The following is a 21,937-nucleotide window of genomic DNA, read 5'->3' as shown; positions in this document are numbered from 1 at the left end:
GTACACACATAGGGCTCTGCTCTTTACACCTTATACGCACAGGGCTCCGCTCCGTACACCTCGAACACACAGGTGTTATGAATGAGTCACCGTAGGAGGCAAAAACAGAAATGCTAGCTAAGTCCAGAAAACCAGAGAAGTTGGCAGCTATCGGATTGCAGACCCCTGAACCTATCAACACAACTAGCAGTAGCCGTGGGGGGTTCTTACGATGCCCTAGACCCCTCGATCACAGCCGGAGAACTATATAGCCTAAAGACAGAAAGGGAAATCTAAACTGCCCCAGAGCAGACCCCAAAGCAAAAGGCAGCCCCCAACATATAATGACGGTGAAGCAAGAAGAAAGAACACTAACACAGACAGAAAGATAGACTGAGCAAAGACGGGGCCCAAGTTAACTAGATAGGAAAGGACAGGAAGGCTGCTGTCTGCAATCCGTGAAAAACCCTATGAAAATAAGAGCCAACAGACTGACAGTGAAAAAGGCCCTGAAGACGCTAGGCTTCAAAAAGACTGTCAGTACTCAGGAATATTCTGAAGACAGAGCAACCAGCAAAAGGAGATTCAGCTCACCCCAGCAGGGAATGGCAGAATCCAGAAAAGCAAGGCAAACAAAAACAAAACACAAATGCAAAAGGCAAAGCAGAAAACTTAGCTTTAGAGGAGCAGGAATCAGACTGGTCTCCTAGAAGTCCACAGAGAAATCACCCGCAGGGCAGAAGGGCGTCGGCAGCCTTATATCCAGTCCGTGACTCCACTCAGCCAGTCATCATCATTAGGCTCAGGTGCCTGATAATCAGGCTCATTACCTTCCATTACCAGAATAGGGAGTTCACCAGACCTCAGTGACGAAGGGGAAAATGAACTCACAACACACAGGGCTCCTCTCCGTACACCTCGAACACACAGGGCTCTTCTCTGTACACCTCGAGCACACAGGGCTCTTCTCCATCCACCCTGTAAACCCCTCCTGACCCCACGCATAAACTTACCTTCATCCAGTACCATGACAACCAACACACAGCAGCATCCGTCCTGCACACACTGAGGCCCCTGATCATGTGACCCCTGACTCCTCCCCCTCCTGTGACCTCATCACAGGTCCTGTTCAGTGTGTGCACACAGAACAGCCACTGCCATCGCTGCTCCTGATGCGACCCCTGCTGTACAGCCCTGCTGTCTTCCTTCCTCCACAGCCCTGCTCTCCATGCACCACACGTGGTGATGCCGGGACCAGGAGAGAGAGGTGCGCAGATTGTTCGTTCGGCCGGAGTGGGCTGAGCTAGAGCGGAGCTGCAGCGCATGTGATTGGGCGGCCTATGGGGGCGTGGCCTAGCACGGGCGGTCGGAGTGGGTGGAGCTAGAGTGCAGCTGCGGCGAGTGTGATTGGGCTGCCTGCCGGGGGCATGGTCTAGCGCTGTAGTAGGCCGCAGTAGAAGCTGGGGACTAAATTTAGGCCGGGAAGCTGCATGGCAGAGGGGGGATAGCGCAGTTGGTGACGGGGAGCGCCGACTGAGCCGGGACAGGGCTGGGAGGGTGCCGGCACTATTCGGCCCCTGTCCTGAAGACTGTCTTCCTCACAGCCCCTGCTCTCCATGCACTGTCCTGCTGTATCCGTCCTCAGCCCTGCTCTCCAACCGTGTCCCACTCTGCTGCTTCGTGATTGGTTGGTGATACACACACATTCAGATTTATATACAGAGATGAGTTAAAATAGGTGCAATTAACACAGGGTAATGAGTGCAGAGTAGGAGAGCTTCTTAAAGAAAAACTAACCTGTCTTTGAGAGCCAGAGTTCTTTCTGGTTGATGGGTGATCAAATGGCATGCAATAAAATGCAATATAATTATTTAAAAATCATACAATGTGATTTTCTTTTTTTTATTTAGATTCTGTCTCTCCCAGTTGAAATGTACCTACAATAAAAATTCAACGCATCTGCTGCCCCATTGTAATGTCCAGGGAGGAGGGGGCGGAGTTTCGTCCGCGCATGCGCTGTCGAAAATGGCGGACACGACGCACAAAAAAGTTACATGTAACGTTTTTGTGTGTCGCGGCCACCAAAACACGACGCATCCGTCGCACGATGGATGCGACATGTGGCCATACGTCGCTAATGCGTCGCTAATGCAAGTCTATGGAGAAAAAACGCATTCTGCGGGCAACTTTGCAGGATGCGTTTTTTATCCAAAACGGTGCATTGCGAAGTACGTCACACGACGCTAGTGTGAAAGTAGCCTAACAGATCGGGTTTGCCCCCCTGGACTCCGGGTGTTTGTCACCCTGACGTGCATGACAGCACTGCAAACACCGCTTCTGAAAGGCGGTAAAATCATCACCGCTGGTCAGAGAACCATGGTTCCCACGCAGTCAAATGACAGGGTGTACCCGCAGCTGTGATCGAAGGTATAAAATTTACATCTGGTCACTGATGTTGGCTGATGGGACTACTGCTCCCATCAACTGAGGTCATGTATGACAGGTTCTCATCCACCATTTGTTAGTGCAGCTTTTTTCACAGATTGCACAGCTCTGCAGTTTTCAAAATGGCTGCTAGCGGATGAGCTTGTGGCCAGACCAGTCCAATGGTGCACCGTTTTTAATGAAACCCAATTGCATGTATTTAAGTAAAAATAAAAAATGTCACTAAAGGAGGGACAACCCTTTTAAAAGTAAATCTTCCCAGTTTGACTTGTACAAGGATGGCTATAAACTTTGGATTTTCCCCAGTGGCACACCAGTAAAACCTTCACATATTGCAACTAGGCGCTGTAGTGATGGCACATCTGACCTCTTCCTGATGAACCAGAAAATGATTGTGGATGTTAGAGGAACAAACCTTGAAACCTTTTACGCAGTGACTAATTCTAGCCGGGCTCTTTAGAAAAATGTAAATGCGTTACATCTGGAACAATACATGGTCCAGGATAAATAAAGTACGTCCCTGCAACCTTGGATCAATAAACTACTTATCAAAGGCGTAATTAACTTCAACGTATGACTCAAATAGCACTAACATCAGATGCAAACAGAGACTTTGTGAAACAATATATTTATTTTTATAAAATTCCACTATTTTACTGCAATGAATTCTTGTCAGGTTCTTTAAGCGAGAGACCACAGAATTGTTTAATTGTGGATGCATATTTAGGTTGTGTGTGCCAGGTTTTCACTATATGTAAAGTTAAGGATGCCATGCAGACGACGGGAAGATTGCTCCTTCTTTACTGATCCTACTCTAAAGAACCAGTATGATTTTCATAGCTACAGGAAATGGTGCTGGCACTTGTAGCTGTGACTCCTGATTGAAATGCATATTTATGTATTTATGTGCGAGGTTTGTTGTGTGGTAATGGACTGATAACTATAGCATTGGCTTTATTGAAGAGGTAAAATGTTGAAGAAGCTTATTAAAAGTGAACAAATATTTTGGATACAACATAACATTAACTAAAGCACACTGCTTCCACCGACTTGCTGTTTTCATATCCTCTTCTCTTACTCAGGTAAAAACATACATTCATATGATATAAAACTTTTATTTCTTAGTTTCATGGTTTACTTCTTATGGCCACATGCACACCGTTGAAACTTTTGGGCATGAAAAGGGGTCAGGTAATTGATAATTTTAAAACATCAAAAACTGTAGCAGAATTGCTGTTTTTCTATTTTCCCTATATAATGTAAATAAAAGGAAGATATTAACTTGTATATGGTTCCACTGACAAATTGAACTCCTTCTGCATATAAACAAGCTCCCATTCAGCTATGTTAATGAAAAAAAATATGGCTCTTGGAGTTTGATGATAAAAACAATAAAAAAAAGTTTGTACATGAAGGCTAAATTAACCTTGGTCCTATATCTTATCTATGGCTTTGAGACATCATCAAAGGATAGCCATTGTTATTCATCTCGCCTATCTGTAGGTTCAATGTATAAGTATGTATGTTCTGAAGTAAGCAAGCTTTGCCTTAAATAATCCCAAAATCTTGCAGTATTAATTAAACTTCAGTAAAGGGGGTTTTACACTAAGCGATATCGCTAGCAATATCGCTAAAACGTCACTGGTTTTGTGACGTTATAGCGATATTGCTAGCGATATCGCTATGTGTGATACTTACCTCCGACCGGCTCCCCCGCTGTCCATCGCTGATCGCGCGAGAATGTCCGGCTCCATTTCTCGTCGTCTGCTTCCTGCTGAGACTTCCTGCTGTGACGTCCAGCGACGCGTGGAGGCGGGCGGGAGGACGCAGGATCGCTGTGTGTGAATGGTAAGTATCGTGCGCTGCGTCGCTGCTGCATCGCTGTGAGATCTTTCTGTATGAAAGCTCACTAGCGATCATTTAGCGATGCACCAGCGATCCTGACCGGGTCGGATCGCTGGTTGGATCGCTGGTGCATCGCTAAATGTAAAAGGGCCTTAAGTGCGTTCAATACTTTTTCATTTTTCTTTATTACACACATTTGACATCTGATGAGAATTTCATCTCAATGGCACCTTTAGAAATATATTTACTTAGAAAATAGATGAATTGTTCAATACTTAGTTTACCCACTGTATGTGTCCAGACACACAAACTCTATTTATATGTTCCTCTAAAGGGGTTTTTACACATAGCGATATCGCTAGCAATATAGCTATAACACCACCGATTTTGTGACGTTATAGCGATATTGCTAGCAATATCGCTATGTTTGATACTTACCTCCGACCGGCTCCCCCGCTGTCTGTCGATGATCACGCGAGATCGGCCGGCTCCATTTCTTGTCGTTAGCTTCCTGCTGGGCTTCCTGTGGCGCAGACGAGCGACGTGTGGAGGCGGGCCGGAGGACGTCTTCATCGCTGCGTCTGAAAGGTGAGTTTCGTCCGCTGTATTGCTGCTGCATCGCTGTGGGATCTGCCTGTTTGGCAGCTCACTAGTGATCATTTAGCGATGCACCAGCGATCCTGACCGGGTCGTATCGTGATCGGGATCGCTGGTGCATCGCTAAATGTAAAAGGGTCTTAACCCCTCTGTTATGTACACAGAGCATGTTTACAAAACTCTCTAATAGAAGTCAATAAATATCTTGAGTCTACAGGTTCCTATGGTCCATGGAGTTGTTAATGAAACCTCCAGCAAAATTACTGCCCACAAGTCATGTACCATATATACATTAGAATGCATAGACAGTGATCATTGTTCAGTTATCGTAATGTCGTCTTCACTTTTGTGAAATGAAATGTTTTAGAAACTGGCATCTTAACTAGACCGTACGTCTTGACAAGCCAGTTTTCCTGCTTAGCTCTGAATCTCATGTTGTGGAAGGAAGTGGAAGCCACAATCTTATAGGGGATCTCGACCACAATTACAAGCTGAGAACCAGACTTTAAAGTTTGTAACCGCAAAACCATATTGAAATCCGTTATATGATGCATTAGTGCAGATATTGGTATTTTGAAAAGACATCATCCAGTAAAACTGTTCGAGTGTGAGAATTGTGAATGTGAAAGTATTGGGAAGAATCCTTGTTTTGTGCCTGCGGACAATCAAAGCTCTCATCACTCATGTCTACAGACTAGTGTTTAGTGCGTTAGTCCTATTTCGCTCACTACCCATTGAGAGGTGAGTGGGGCATATTCCGCCACGTCTACGGACATCTGCTAGATGTTGCGACACTTGCGCCTCTCAATACAGAAATTATTGGATTAGTAAATGCTTGAGTTCCTTTATGAAATAACAATTCTCCATCATCTTTTATATGAAGTCTGCATTGTATCCTTCTCCTGTTATTCCCACTTAGAATCTGTTGCACGTTGGGGTGTGACAGAAAGGAGAGGACCCTTCCCTTGTGCACTTACAGTCTACAGGGTAATGGGGAAGGAGGCAGTAGGTTACGGAGTTGAGGCAGCTCTGGCGGTGGGGAGGTGGCAGGGGGTCAGTGTAGGCTATAAGCTTTTTTGAAGAGAGGGGTTTTCAAGTCCATCTGAAAGTTCAGAGTATTTTTTCGAGCACGCTGAAATTACTCTATTAGTACATGATTGTGCTCGGATAACACCTTATCCAAGCACACTTGCTCATCACTAGTTGTAGCCTTTTGGAGAAAAACCTAGTTTAAATACTGCCTGGACCGAGCAGCACAGTAGCAGTTAATTTTTAACATTGAAGTGTATGGGTGACAAATGGCAGATGGATGACCTCCAATAGAGGTGTAGATTATATGTGTGTCTATAGTGGCATGTGAAATTTTTGGCACCCCTGTTTCAAAATTACGGTTATTGTGAACAGTTAAGCAAGTTCAAAGTGACGTGATCTCTAAAAGGGCTGAAGTTAAAGATTGCACATTTCCTTTGTATTTTATGCAGAATAAAATGTATATTGTCTTATTTTTACATTTTAAAAATTGTAAAGAGATTGCAAAAAGGAAAATGAGCAAATGCAAAAGTTTGGGCCCTTTTGGAGATTTGTGTTCTCAGATGACTTTGGTCAAAATTTCAGACCTTTAATTAGTCTGTTTTGGTTATGACTTGTTCACTGTCATCGTTAGGAAAGACCAATTGATGCAAATTTACCAGGTTTATAAAAAGCCAGCCTCCTCTAGCCTTGTGCTAAAAGAAAAAAAAAAGCAGCCATTGGTTCTTCTAAGCAGCTGCCTAGCGCTCAAAAAATGAAAATGGAGGCCGAAAAGCGAGAGAAGGCTATAAGAAGATAGCACAGCGTTTTCAAGTTGCCTTTTCCTCAATTCAAAATGTAAGTAAGAAATGGCAGTTAACATGAACAATGGAGGTCAAGATAAGTTTTGGAGGACCAAGCATAATTTCAGTGAAAGCTGCTCGTAGTATTGCTAGTGAGGCAAATTAGAACCCCTGCTTGACTGCAAAAGACCTTCAGAAAGATTTAGCAGACTGGCATTGTGGTACATTGTTCTACTGTTCAGAGACACCTGCACAAACATGGCTTTCATGGGAGAGTCATCAGAAGAAAACCTCTTCTTTGTCCTCACCATAGAATTCAGAGTCAGACATATGTAAAAGAACATCTAAAGAAGCCTGATGCATTTTGGAAACAAGTCCTGTGGACCGATGAGGTTAAAACAGAACTCTTTAGCAACAATGATCAAAGTTATATGTGGAGAAAAAAGTGCACAGGATTTCAGGAAAAGAACATGTGAGTAGGCCAATCATGCTTTGGGGTTGTGTTGAAGCCATTAGCACGGGGAACATTTCATGGGTAGAGGACATAATGGATTCAATGAAATTTCAACAAATTCTTGATGCAAACATAAGACGATCTGAAAAATGCTGAGGTTGAAAAGAGAATGGTTTCTACAAATGGATAATGATCCTAAACACATGTCAAAATCAACAATAGACTACCTCAAAAGGTACCAGCTGAAGGTTTTACAATGGCCTCTGATCTGATCATCATTGAAAATCTGTGGATAGTCCTCAAAATAGCAGTACATGGAAGGTAGCCCAGAATCTCTCTGAACTGGAAGACTTCTTTTGAAGAATGGATGAAAATCCCTCAAACCAGAATGGAAAGACTCTTGTCGGGCTGCAAAGTGTTTACAAGCTGTGATACTTGCAAACGGGGGTGCTACTAGGTTGCAGGGTGCCCAAACGTTTGCATTGACCTATTTTCCTTTTTTGTTGTTTTTAAAATGTGAAAGATGAATATATATATTTTTCTTTTTTGCCTAAAATACGAAGGAAATGTGTAATGTTTCACTTAAGGCCTTTTATAGATCATTTCATATTGAACTTGCTTAGCTGTTGACAATAATTTTGACCAGGGGTGCCCAAACTTTTACATACCACTGTATATACAAACACATACACATTTTTTTAACATCTCAAAATATACATCTAGCCATACTTAGAGGCAAGTTAAAAAAAAAAAAAAAAAAGAAAAAGGTTGTGTATCCACTAGGTTCATAGCTTCCATTCTGAACCCAAGTCATAGGCAGCAGTGCCCGGTTTACTAGCGTGTAGATTGCAGTAGCCGGGATCAGCCTGATCTAGCTCTAATGAACTGCAAACAAAAGAGGATTTTGTCACCTGATGTGCCAACACGTTTTCAAGAGCAGTCATATTTTCTTGGAAGAACTTGTGGAAAGGTAGATAGATTTTTTCATTATGCGCACATGGCTGTTACTTCTGGATCTGGTTTGCAGAACAGACATGTCCGACTGTTCATGGTTAGGAATATGAAATAAAAACATATTAAAACATCATTTTATATGCAGCATTTGAGTTGATTCCAATGAATGGGGTTTTTTTTTTTGTAACTTGAAAATAGTAATATTCTTTATCCACTGGATTTACTCACCCAGATCCTTTTGTTGTTTATACTACGCATTATTTTTAGGACTGCTTAGCAAAACCTTGATGTTATTTGAGCACGGAGCATTGATCTGACAACCTGCTCCATTCCTGAACATTAATTACTTCATTTTTGTCCAATGTATTAAAGAGCAAAATAAGTAGTTAAAATAAAAATTGAAATTAGGTTTACGAGTTATTTTGTTATATTGTTACTGTAATGTGTATTCATTGCAGTGTGGTGTGTGTGCAGTCAGTTATACAAGTGTGAAAAAATACTTTAGGGAAATAAAAAATCAATATAAATGTTAAGTTCTAAAAGTCTCTATGAAAGTGGAACAGATAAAGTGCAAACAGCAATATATAGCAATGACTGATGATAAAAATTAATTCCTGTGATTAGTCACTTAGTTGGTTGTATTTTGCAGTTTAAATAAAATCAGTGTTTTATCAGCAAGAGATTATCGCTAGAGCACTTTTTGTTTTGTGCCTCCTTGTCCAACCACTGATTAGCAGCTTTTCTATCAATATTCAGTGTACACAGAGAGCTGCCAATCAGTGGTGTGGGCGGGGTTATACAGGGCACAGCAGAGAAAACAGTGATTTTATCACAACTGCTAGACCCAGTAAATGTAGTGATGAATTGCTGGAATTAAGGTCTCTGTCCCTACATCATGGTTCTTTCAGATTACATAGCAAAGCCCTTCGGACTAATTCCTTTTAAGTTAGAAAACAAATAGGAAGGGGTAAGTGGGTGGAAGAGTGGTCTGCGTATCGCAGCATACTGTGGCTTACACAGGGGACTTTAAGTCTTCTATAATTTTGTACCACTAGTTGTCCTTTTAATGTATTAGGCTATTTTTTTTTATTGACAATTTATTTTTATTGCTTTTTCGTAGGTGGAGATTGAGACCTGCTGTGTCTTCTTCCCAAATGACAGTCTACCATCCCCAAGCACCATTGTGTCAAACGACATTCCGGGAACAGTGAGAAGTTGGTACCACGGACAAGCTACCATGCCAGGAACTCTTGTAATCTGCTTGCCTCATATTAACATTGTGAGTGCTGGGCATAAACGCATCGATCCCATTCAAGAGATTCCGTTTGTTGTGCCAAGACCCATAGTGGAAGAAGGTAAAGCTGATATTACTACTTACGCCATATTTACCTGCTTTATATTCTTGCTGATCTTATATTGTATTGGTTGCAAGAGCAGAAAAGGTTGTCTGTTTTCATTCACATTTTTTTGTTTGTTATTTTTTAATTACCAACTATTTGAAAACTATTTTTGATAGACCCATTTAACATTATTCAAGTGTTTATTGAGTTTCTTAATATCCTTCAAGAGGCTCTGTCATCAGATTTCACAGTATAACCTGAATACAGTATTAAAGTGCTGCGGAATATGTTGGCGCTTTAGAAATAGAAAATCATAAAATTATTGTAAAAGGGAATCTGCTAGCAGAATGTTATGTAATCCGAGAGCAGCTGCTTGTTGGGGCAGCGAGCCAGATTGCCTTGATGTGTCACTTACTGAGCTGTGTGTTGCTGTTTCAATAAAATCAGTGTTTAATCTGCAGATGATGGTCACTAGAGGACTAGGTATCTTGTGCCTCCTGGTCCGACCCCACCGCTGATAAACAGTTTTCTGTCAATACACATGAAGCTGCCAATCATTGGGGTGGACGGGGTTATTAAGAGCTCAGCATTTTGAGCACTGCTAGATCTGCAGCAGAGAAAACTGTGATTTGATCACAACTGCTGCACCCAGTAAACAAAGTGATACATCGCTAGAATTAGGGTATTTGCCCCTACTTCATGTGGCTGTCAGATTACATAGCAAAAATCTGCTGTCAGATTCCCTTTAATTAGATTTATAAAACCTTATGAGACTTCTGTTTTTACTTTGAAAATCCATGCCAGAATGCTGTATAATCCTGACATGAGGATTCTCACTTTGAGTCGATTTGGAGCTAATTTTATTAGCAGGAAGTTACACTTTAATAACTAGAGTTGAGCGACTTTGGTCGGATCGGGTTTCATGAAACAAAATTTGAGTCTGATGAAACGGGTCCAACTAGGGCAAAAAAAAGTCGGCGTTTCGCCCGAAACCCGACCCCAATGCAAGTCAATGGGAAATAAAAGTCGGCATTGAGCGGATGACATTCATCCACTCAATGCCGACTTTTATTCCCCATTGACTTGCATTGGGGTCGGGTTTCGGACGAAACTCCGACTTTTTTTGCCCTAGTCGGACCAGTTTCATCCTACTCAAATTTTGTTTCATGAAACCCGATCCGACCAAAGTCCCTCAACTCTACTTTTAACCCCTTAATGCCGCAGCCTTTTTTCGTTTTTGCATTTGTTTTTCGCTCCCCTTCTTCCCAGAGCCATTTTATTTTCTGTCAATATGGCCATGTGAGAGCTTGTTATTTGCGGGACGAGTTGTACTTTTGAACTATACCATTGGTTTTATCATGTCGAAATAGGGGGAAAAAAAAATTCCAAGTGTGGTGAGATTGCAAAAGTGCTATTCCACAACTGTTTTTTGGATTTTTTTTTTTACTGTGTTCACCAAATGCTAAAACTGACCTGCCATAGTGATTCCACAGCTCATTACTAGTTTGTAGATACCATAAATGTATAAGTTGTTTTTTATTTAAATGGTGAAAAAATCCTACGTTTACTAAAACAAAAATTGTCATTTTCCGAGACACACAGCGTCTCCCTTTTTCATGATCTCGGGGTGGGTGACTTCTTTTTTTTCTTTGCGCACCAGGCTGACGTTTTTAATTATACCATTTTGGTGTGGATGCGATCTTTTGATCGCCGTTATTGCATTCTAATGCAATGTGGCAAAAGCAAAAAAAAAAAGTAATTCTGGCGTTATGCCTTTTTTTTTTTTTTTTTTTTTTTGCTACGCCGTTTACCGATCCGAGTAATTCTTTTTGTAGCTTGATAGATTGGGCGATTCTGAACGGGGCCATACCAAATGTGTATTTTTTTTTTATTGTTTTGAATGGGGGTGATTTGGACTTTTATTTTTTTTATATTTTTTAAAACTTTTTTTTTTATTTACACTTTTTGCCTGCTTCAATAGTCTCCATGGTAGACTAGAAGCTGCTATAACCCGATCGCCTCTGCTACACACAGGCGATGATCAGATCGCCTGTGTGGCAGAAATGCTCACTTGCTATGAGTGTTGACCACTGGGTGGCGCTCATAGCAATCCGGCAATAACAATCATAGAGGTCTGCTGGAGACCTCTAGTTGTCTTGCCGACCCATCGGTGACCCACGATCATGTGATAGGGTCATCGATTGGAGGGATTAGTGATACGCTTCTGGCACAATCACATTAAATGCTGCTGTCAGAGATTGACAGCGGCATTTAATTGGTTGACAGCCGTGTGTGGATCGCGATTACACCCGTGGCTGTTAGGGGCACATGTCAGCTGTTCAAAACAGCTGACGTGCCGGGAAAGATGTGGGATCAGGGCTGGAGCCGACATCAAACGGAGGGTCACAACATGCGCTGTACTTGTACAGTGTATGCCCTGAAGGGGTTAAAGTAAGGGCCCTGTCACACATAGCGACTCACCAACGATCCCAACAACGATATCAACGTGTCAAACACAGCTTCACCAGCGATCAGCACCAGCGACGTCGAGCGCGCGGTGTCGCTGTGTACTTTAGTTACCAGCGCGCTGATGCAGGGAGCTATGAGAAATGGAGACCCTGATTTAGAAGACAGAAGTGGATTATCAAAGCTTCTGTTTTGTCTTTATTAGCCTACATTATGCTCAGTGAGCACTTTGAGTTGAATAGAAGGACGGGCCATTCTCCCCAGTGATCTGGGCTTGTGTGGAAAGAAATACAAGAAAAGAAAGGCAATATATTAGCATCAAATCCATTCTCTTGTGTAACATCCCCCATTCTATGAAAAAAAAAGTTTTTCATTAACAGGTATCCACACACATGTGACAATTTGAGGAACATGTGTTTTTTTTTAGTGTGAAAAGTACGGTAACTTGTATAAAAAGAAGAATTTAAGTTTTCATTATCATTTATATATACCTGCGAATCACGCCGAAAAATAATACACATTTTTTTCTCGTGTAATGCACGTCCACTTGACGTTGCCTCTGAAAGCCACATCAGTGACAAAAAATAATAAGGAATCAATTGTAGCTGCTGAAATGTAGAGAAACAGAATTTAAAAAAAAAAATTGATTATTAATGTCCAACGGGGTTAAAGAATAATAGACGGAGAGAGGGTTAGAATTATTCATGTTTTAGTATTTAATATTCCTCATGAAATGGTATTGTGTGGCAGGTGTTAAACATTTTCTGAACTGGATCCCTTTCTTTGTGGTATTACTTCTTTGCCATAAAATAGCTGGTTTCTATTCGGATCTGCATTTACTATTATGGCGCTGGAAGATGCCAGGACTGATGTATAACAGCATGGCACCTCCACCCAGTATAGCTGGACTGCTTCCATGGGAAAAAGGCTGTTCCCAACATATCAGTGCTGGAGAGACATTACAGTGTTTATACATCTTTTTTTACATTCTTTTTTTTTTGTTCATTATTCATTTATTTGCTTTTCCTTTGCCATTTATCCAGCAAAATAGAAAATGGGCCATTTTATTTTCAAATCATTGTCCTGATAATTACCGCAAAACTATGTGTGCCCACTGCCTATGTTTACAAGCAGCGTCATGTCCCATAGTATATGAGAATGTCCTGTAGTATAGGGTGTATTTAGTCAGTGGTTGCGCTTGATGGTTATAGGGGTTTTCTCATGAACAAAGTACATTTTAAGCACTAGATCTTGGTATAAAAATGAATTCCACAATTGGATGTGTTATAAAAAAAATGTTCCTGTGCTGGAATAATCTTATACATGTGTCTCTGCTATGTCCTGTGTCTGACCATGGTTAGATCATGCCACATTTCCTGCGCAGGGATGGAAGCAAAAGAGAGTAGACTACAGAAGCCGTAGGTTTCTGTTGAAGACACATTTGCTCTAAAATTTGTTTTGGTTTTACACTGCTCTTGCTACTTAAAAAGAAAAAGGAATTCTAAGAACTGTGGTGGAGATTAGCAATTAAGCTAGGACCAACAACAGCCCAACAGATTTTCTATAATTTACATTAAAAATTGGTGTAAATGAAAGCAGAACTCCACGCCACTCAAAACAGATTGTGGCTCACAGACGGCCCAAGGTGCGCCAAATAAAATGAAAGGATTGTGCAACTTGGTGTAGTTGGCTTCTGCTTGAAAAAATGAAGTGCAAGTAAATAAGTAAATCCCACAAACATGTTGTCCTCAGCAGTAAACCTATTTTGTAAATATGGTATGCTGTATATACATTGAGCTATAAGAGAGAAGTCTCTTTACAGCAGATAACTACTATTAGCAATGTATTAAGAAAGCAATGCAGCCTCAGGAAACAGACATTGGTCCCAGATGCTTTAATTATACATTTTTGTAGCCAGGACAATGTAACTATTCTTATATCCAAAGAACACCAGAATGACACTTTATACGGACAAATTGGAGTCAGTGTAATTTTTCATTTGAAAAAAAAAGCATAAAAATATATATAAAAAAATAATAGTTCTAGATGTGCAGAGTACATGGATATCACATATTCTTACGTGTGAATGCACATGTCTTTATACAATCCCCATTACTGGTGAGAAGAAAAGTTTTGTTATTTTTTAATCTGGAAATGTAAAAAAAAAATTAAATCAATAACTCTAAAGATGTCTGTGAATAGTATTCAGTTGGTGTTTCCAAAATCTGTGTCCTACACGAGCTTCACAACTTTATTGAACTTTTTTTTCTTCGAAAAAATATTTTGATTCGAGAGTGAGTACACTCACAAACACTATACGTTTCCTGAAAGCAGACCGCCTGACCGTTGCGGTTGTCCTGACAGGCTTTTCGACAGCGTTATCCACTTTTATCCATAGCTACCAACAGGACTGATTTAAAAACAAAAAAAATTAGATTTTCTGCACAGATTTAATCCAATCACTGACAGCTAGGAAGCTAGGATAATCTAACACAAGTCGTCCTGTATCATGTCATTAATTCCACCCATCGGTACCCCTGTCTACTGATCATGGGGCACAGATGGGTTGTTATGACAGCCGGGATCTACTGCTGAGCCCCCGTGCCAGTCATTGTGAATCTCCTGTGACCACTAACCCATGGCAAAAGCGATCAGAGGATCACAGTTTCAAGTCTCCGAAGGGGACTATTGAAGTCAGTAAAAAATAGAGGAAAAAAAAAAGATTTTGAAAAATATGAAAAAAAAACAAAACCGGTTTTATTAACCTTTTGCGCCATTGAAACTAAAACAATAAAAAAAACACATAATTGATATTGCTGCTTTCAGAAATGTCACATCTATCAAAAATATAAAAACAATCTGATCTGTAAATGTTGTAATGAGAAAAAAAATCAAATCACCAGAATTACGTTTTTTTGGACGCAACATTGTAATAAAATGCAATAAGAAAGGCGATCAAAACATCGTATGTACCCCAATATCTTACCAGTATAAATGTCAGCTCAAGCTGCAAAAAATAATCTCTCCTCCAGCCCCAGATCTCGAAAAATGAAACTACGGGTCTCGGAAAATTGCGACACAGTGATTTTTTTTTTTCCTTACAAATGTCTGATTTTTTTTCAGCACTTAATACAAAAAAAACTATAGATTTTTGGTATCTGCATACTCTTACTGACCTAGGGATTCGTATTGCCAGGTTAGTTTAACCATATAGTGAATATGTTAAATAAAAAAATTAGAAAAAAAAACACTTGTGTGATTGCACTTTTTTTGCTAATTCATGCCACTTGGAATTTTTTCCCGTTTTCCAGTACACAAATAAGGTAAAATGAATGGTTTAATTCAAAAGTACAAGTCATCCTGCAAAAAATACGCCCTCATACAGCTTTATTGATGGAAAAATAAAAAAAAGTTATGGCTCTTGGAAGAAGGGGAGGAAAAACCGAATAAGCAAAAATGGAAAATTGCAAGGTCATTAAGGGGTTAACTTCCTCCATGTATACCCAATCTGTCTGAATTATTTGAGTCCAAATTCTTTAGAGTTTGTTTTCTAACCCTTTTTCCATCCTGATGATCAACAGCGTGTCGTAAAGATTACAGATGGATGAGCCCGAACAGTAAAATTTGGCGTCCATACCGAGTACCTACTGTTCGGGCATGGACACCGAACACAGACTTCACCAGGAAGTCCATGTTACTGTTCGGGTACGGCTGCCCGAACACCGGGTGTTTGCCGCACTGTCATGTGCATGACAGCGCGGCAACACCGCTTCTGATCGGCGGTGAAGTCATCCCTGCCGTGAAAAGACAGCGTGAGCGCGAAGCTGTGAACTGAGGTAAAAAGTTTACTTCTGGTCACTGGAGTCAGCTGGTGGGACTACTGCTCCTATCATCCGACACCTGCTGCCGCTAATAACAAAGAAAGCAGAGCAGCTGATGGGTGTATTCATTAGCCGGCTCCTGCGCTTTAATTAACTAATTTAAGAAAAAAAATTGGTGTGGGTTCCCCTGTATTTTTGATAACCAGCCAGGCAAAGCTCACGGCTATGGGCTGCAACCCTCCGCTGCAAGCTTCAGCAAGGCTGATTATCAAGAATAGAGAGGTCCTTGCGCTGTTTTTTTAAATTATTTAAATAAATGATTTAAAAAAACAGCGTAGGGTCCCCCCATCATTTTTGACTACCAGCCTTATTAAAGCAGACAGCTGGGGGCTGGTGGGGGCTGGTATTCTCAGGCTGGTAAGAGGCCCTGGATATTGACCCCTCAGCCTAAAAATAGCAGCCCGCAGCTGCCCAGAAAAGACACATCTATTACGTGGGACAATTCTGCCGCTTTGCCCGACTCTTACCACTTGCCCTGTAGAGGTGGCAAGTGGGGTTCATATTTGTGGGGTTGATGTTCCTTTTGTATTGTCAGGGGACATCAAGCCCACGAATTAGTAAAGAGGCGTCTATAAGACACCTATCCATTACTAATCCTATAGTTACATGGTAAATAAAGACACAGCCAGATAAAGTCCTTTATTAGAAATAAGACTAAACACAGTTCTACATTTTATTTAAAAATAACACAGTTATACTTGCTAAATGCCTAATTCCACCAAAGCCCTCGTTCTCCTGTCATAAAGCTGAAATAAAAAAACAATATACCATATCTGTCTGCCATTCTGTCCCATGCTGTAATCCATGTGTGGGGGATAAACATTTTTCAAACTGGATGGTGCCAAGATGCGACTGTCCAGGCTGAAAACTACTGGTGACTGAACTGCAGCGAACGCACCCTCAGTGACGGGTGGTGATGTCATCAAGGTTAACTTCAGTCACTGAGGCTGCATTCCCTGCCGGACTGAAATGTGGTGACCTTGGTGAGATCCCTTCTAGCAGCGTGAGAGTTTTTCCCCCCTTATACCTCAAGTCGGAAGCTCACCTACCCTCATCAATTTGCACTGATGAGTGGCAAACACCCAGAAACTCTTATCTGCGACTGGAATGTCTGGTTTGGCTTCTTATCCTACTTGACATGGCAGGGCTACTTATAGGCTCAAGATTGATTATTTTTTTTTATTTTATATATTTATTTTTTTTTAGAATTGCTACATCCAATAGATTGCAGTAGAGTTCAAGTTTTCTTCCTTTCTGAAGAGGCTATTTGCACATAAAGAAATGGGAAAAATTTTAAATGGGTTCACAAACTTTGAAACACCACTGTATTTTTTTCTTTTTTTTCATTGTAGCTGAAGGAATAATTGTGGTTTTCTTGTGTGAAATGTTTCTCTGGGACCTAGATACTTGCCCATTTGTAATGTTTGTGAAATTGTCGACCTGAACATTTAATGTTCTTTCAACAGCAAATATATTTGTGAGTCCCAGATACTTTTTAAAGATGTGACTTCATTCCCTTACGAGATTACCATCTATTTTCCACCTCTTCATGTTTCCTGCATTGTATAATACAGTGAACCCGAGAGGATGATGGACAGCAGATAAGCATCACCATCTAACCTATGGCACCTCACTTGTTGCTTAATGCTCACACCATATTTGACCCGTGGCCTTGTGTTTTCAACAAGTTTTGCATGTCACCCAAATGGAATTTCTTGAAATGTAAGTGAACTTGATAGCTCCACACTGTGGAGAGACTTTGCATTATGGCAAGTTTGCGATGTTTCCCTTAGGTTAATAGTATTTTCTGGTCCTTTTCATGCCTACAGTTTTTTCTTCTGCAGGTGACTACTCTAGAACTGTGAACCAGGAGTCACATTCTGCCCATTTTGTGTGTTCAAGCCAGAGAACACTGAAATGCTTGTTTGAATATAGCTGTTTGCATGTACTTTCCACGTCAGAGACGAAAAGTGGCACAACGCTCAGGGACAGACATAGGCAAGCACTAATGGCACATTATGTAGCTTACTGTAGTTCCCCCATATATCAGGAGAACGAGAGTCTCTTGTCCCCTGTTTGGCATTAAGTTTATGGGTTGTAAAGGTGGCTGTCTCTACATGTTACTCTTTTTGCGAGTCATGAGATGCTAGGTTATTACTAATATAATCATTCTCCACATCTGTGCATGGTCTGCTCCTCCCTGGATTGCTGATTTAGGTAGAAGGGGACCACCATTGTACCCTTAGGGTTCAGTCCTGGAAGCTAAACTGATATCTGTCAGACATTTATGACCGATATGCCGTAAATACCTAAAAAGGTAATAGCCTGTTAAGTTTTTACTTTCTTGGTCATTGGAACGGTCTATGATGACAGCATGACTCACAAGACAAAGATGGTGGTCCATCCGCGCAATTTTCTGAAACCAGTGGTGTAACTATAACTCCCAATGTGCTCTCCACATATTGATAGCCATTGGTTGCAGACCTCTGCTCTAGAGTAATGTCCTGTAATCAATGACTTCACACATGTTATTTGGTCAGCTCTGATTATTAGAGGGAATGCTGGCAACATAGCAGGTTATGAGGGCTGTCCTAGATCGACATTGGTGATAGGTCATTTTATTGATCATTTTATTGATTTCTTGCCATCATTTCTTTATACCGAACCACCATGAATGTTTGTGTCCAAGAGCCTTCATAAAGCAGATATTTCAGTAATTACTGGTCTATTATTAATGGGATTAGACTATTTCAAGATACTAGAATGTGAGGAGAGGTGGAGGTAGCTAGCTGGATCATACATATTGTCTGGAGGGTCTTACTATATAAAATAAAACTCTCTAGGCATTGATTGGTTGATCAAGGAGGCCTGTTTAATATGATCCATATAGTACATTTCTTGCTAAAGATGATGGAAATTTCAGTGGAACCATAACCAACTTCTTGTAAGTCTATGGATTCTGCAGGGTATTATGGAGTCGTCACAGTGCCATGCCTTCTAATCTGAACTGAAACCATGCCCCAGTGTGAACAGAGCCGTAAGCTTTTAGGTGGCCAATATCAGACACATTCATTTCCTATATGAATGTTTACTGAAACTGCTGTGTGTGAGGTACTCCTGGGGTGGACCCGCTAGACCGTGGCAACGAACCTCCCGGGGGTGAGCTGACCAGGTGGACCACCCCCTATACAGGGAGTGTTTGGGGCAAGCCCGCGGGTAACTATTACCACTGCAGCTGGTACCCAGGGGATGTATCGACAGACAGGTAGATCCGAGTTGGGGACGCAGGACTGACGGGTCCGGCTTGGAGACACAGGACAGGTGGGCACGGCTTGGAGACACAGGACAGGTGGGCACGGCTTGGAGACGCAGGACAGACGGGCACGGCTTGGAGACACAGGACAGACGGGCACGGCTTGGAGACACAGGACAGACGGGCACGGCTTGGAGACACAGGACAGACGGGCACGGCTTGGCGACGCAGGACAGACGGGCACGGCTTGGCGACGCAGGACAGACGGGCACGGCTTGGAGACGCAGGACAGACGGGCACGGCTTGGAGACGCAGGACAGACGGGCACGGCTTGGAGACGCAGGACAGACGGGCACGGCTTGGAGACGCAGGACAGACGGGCACGGCTTGGAGACGCAGGACAGACGGGCACGGCTTGGAGACGCAGGACAGACGGGCACGGCTTGGAGACGCAGGACAGACGGGCACGGCTTGGAGACGCAGGACAGACGGGCACGGCTTGGAGACGCAGGACAGGCGGGAACAGGGCTGGACGGGACACGACCACGGACCTCCCGAGCCTAGGAGAGAGGATAATGGAAGAGGCGAATGAGCAACGGACGGACAGGACGCAGGGGCGTACATAGAGAGCTGCCAGAATCACTAAGGAAGCGCAGTGATAATCAGGCACCGCCAGCAGGAAGAGGCGACCTGATATAGGGGAAGTAGGAGGCCCTCCGGGTCGTGACCTCCTAGTGGAGGAGAGGAAGGCGCGCGTCCTCAGGAGGAGGAGGAGGAGGCGCGTGTGTGCCCGGGCATAGTGTGTGCGCGCGCCCGCCGAGGAGGAGGGGCGGGAGCGCGCGGTCCAGAAGACCGGACGGAGGCGATCACCGGACGGAGAAGAGGAGCCGGGAGAGACCGCGGAGAAGCCCGCGGCAGCCGGCGCCGAGGCGAGGAGGCCACCGGCGAGCGGGTAAGCTGCGGCCGGGGGAAGGCAAAGGGAGGAGTGCGCGGCAGCCGCCGCTTGACAGTACCCCCCTCCTTACGCGCCCCCCTCCGCAGTCCGGAAAAAAATTTAGCCAAGTTTCGAGGAGCCTGGATGTTCTCCTGGGGCTCCCAGGACCTCTCCTCGGGGCCAAAGCCCTTCCAATCAACCAAAAAAAAAGTTCTCCCCTTTTGCCTCCTCATGGCCAAAATATCTTTAACCTCAAATACATCATCTGCAGAGACAGGCGGAGGCGAGTGAGGGGCCTTAGAAAGGAAACGATTGAAGATGACTGGTTTTAGCAAAGACACATGAAAAGCATTAGGGATGCGGAGAGAGGCGGGAAGCCGTAGTTTGTAGGAGACATCATTAATACGGGACAAGACCTCAAAAGGTCCAATATAGCGGGGACCCAGTTTATGGGAAGGGATTTTGAGGCGAATAAACTTGGAGGCTAGCCAAACTTTATCACCTGGGTGATATGGTGGGGCATCCAGGCGCCTTTTGTCTGCGTGTTTCTTAACCCTGTTACGTACCAACTCGAGAGCGGCCTTGGTCTCCTGCCAGATCCTGGAGAATTCACCGGTCAGAAGATCAGCCCGCCGGTACACCCGAGGCAGGAGGAACCGGTAGAGGTACACCAGGATGTTGCCGTAGACGACAAAGAAAGGGGACTTGCCAGAAGACTCACTGATGTGGTTATTATAGGCGAATTCAGCCCACGGGAGTAGTTCAGCCCAGTCGTTCTGGTGGACATTAGAAAAATGCCAGAGGTAGTTCACCAAACTCTGATTCGTCCGTTCTGCCTGACCGTTGGACTGTGGGTGGTAAGATGAGGAGAAGTCGAGAGTGACATCCATCGATCTGCATAGGGCTCTCCAGAAGCGAGAGGTGAATTGGACTCCTCTGTCTGAAACAATATGTTGGGGCAGTCCATGAAGACTGAAGATGTGCTGAACGAAAAGCTTCGCCAAGGCTGGGGCCGATGGCAAGCCGGAAAGAGGGATGAAGTGTGCCATCTTAGAAAACCTATCTACCACCACTGGGACGACAGTACAGTTGGCAGACTGGGGCAGATCCGTAATAAAGTCCATGGCAATGTGTTGCCAAGGAGATGAGGGTACTGGAAGCGGGTGTAGAAGACCAGAAGGCAGCTGCCTAGGCACCTTGATCTTGGCACAGGAGAGACAGGAGGCGACGAAATCCTGGACATCCTGGGGAAGAGTCGGCCACCAGTAGTAGCGGGACACCAGGAGAAGTGTCTTTTTAAGCCCGATATGGCCAGCCAGCTTGGAAGCATGTCCCCAGTGTAGGATTCGTCTTCGGTCCTTCTCCGGCACAAAAGTCTTGCCAGGTGGGGGTGAGAGAAGAGGATATCTGTTCTTGATGGTAATCTGGTTAAGACCTCGATAGTCAATACAGGGGCGGAGAGACCCGTCCTTCTTCTTGACAAAAAAGAAGCCAGCTCCAGCGGAAGAAGATGACTTCCGGATGAAGCCTCTGGCCAAATTCTCCTGTACATATTCAGTCATGGCCTGGGACTCGAGTGGACTCAACGGATAGATTCGCCCCCGGGGCGGAGTCGAGCCGGGAACAAGCTCGATAGGGCAATCATATTGCCGGTGCGGTGGAAGAGTCTCTGCCTCCTTCTTATCAAAGACATCCGCAAAGGCCCAGTAGGCCGAGGGCAAATCCACAGGGCCCGAGACAGGAGATGAGCATTTGAGGGGTTGTACTGGACGAAGACATCTAGTCTGGCAGAAGCGGCCCCAGTGAAGAATGACTCCGGACCGCCAATCCAGGACAGGTTCATGCATCCTCAACCACGGAAGACCCAGGAGCAAGATGTGGGATAGAGACGGCAGCACGAAGAAGGCTATTTTCTCACGGTGCAGGACCCCGATCTGTAATTCCAGCTCTTCAGTGACCAGTGTAACGGTCTCGCGCA

General features: G+C 43.3%; 1 protein-coding gene across 7 annotated transcripts in view; it reads left to right on the top strand.

Moving 5' to 3' along the window:
• The window catches only part of VPS13B (vacuolar protein sorting 13 homolog B), a 1,297,298-nt gene that overhangs the window by 642,268 nt on the left and 633,093 nt on the right, over nt 1-21,937 (top strand). For all 7 annotated transcript variants that reach the window (XM_073550458.1, XM_073550457.1, XM_073550459.1 and 4 more), the window contains exon 23: nt 9,206-9,440. In XM_073550458.1, coding sequence (XP_073406559.1) covers nt 9,206-9,440 — 235 coding nt within the window. The remainder of the gene's footprint in view (nt 1-9,205; nt 9,441-21,937) is intronic.

This window comes from Dendrobates tinctorius, unplaced genomic scaffold (assembly GCF_039654945.1).
Source record: "Dendrobates tinctorius isolate UK_male_01 unplaced genomic scaffold, ASM3965494v1 ptg000165l, whole genome shotgun sequence".
Classification (NCBI taxonomy): domain Eukaryota; kingdom Metazoa; phylum Chordata; class Amphibia; order Anura; family Dendrobatidae; genus Dendrobates; species Dendrobates tinctorius.
Note: the sequence above shows the minus strand (reverse complement) of the source record. Positions and strands in the feature narration are given on the sequence as shown.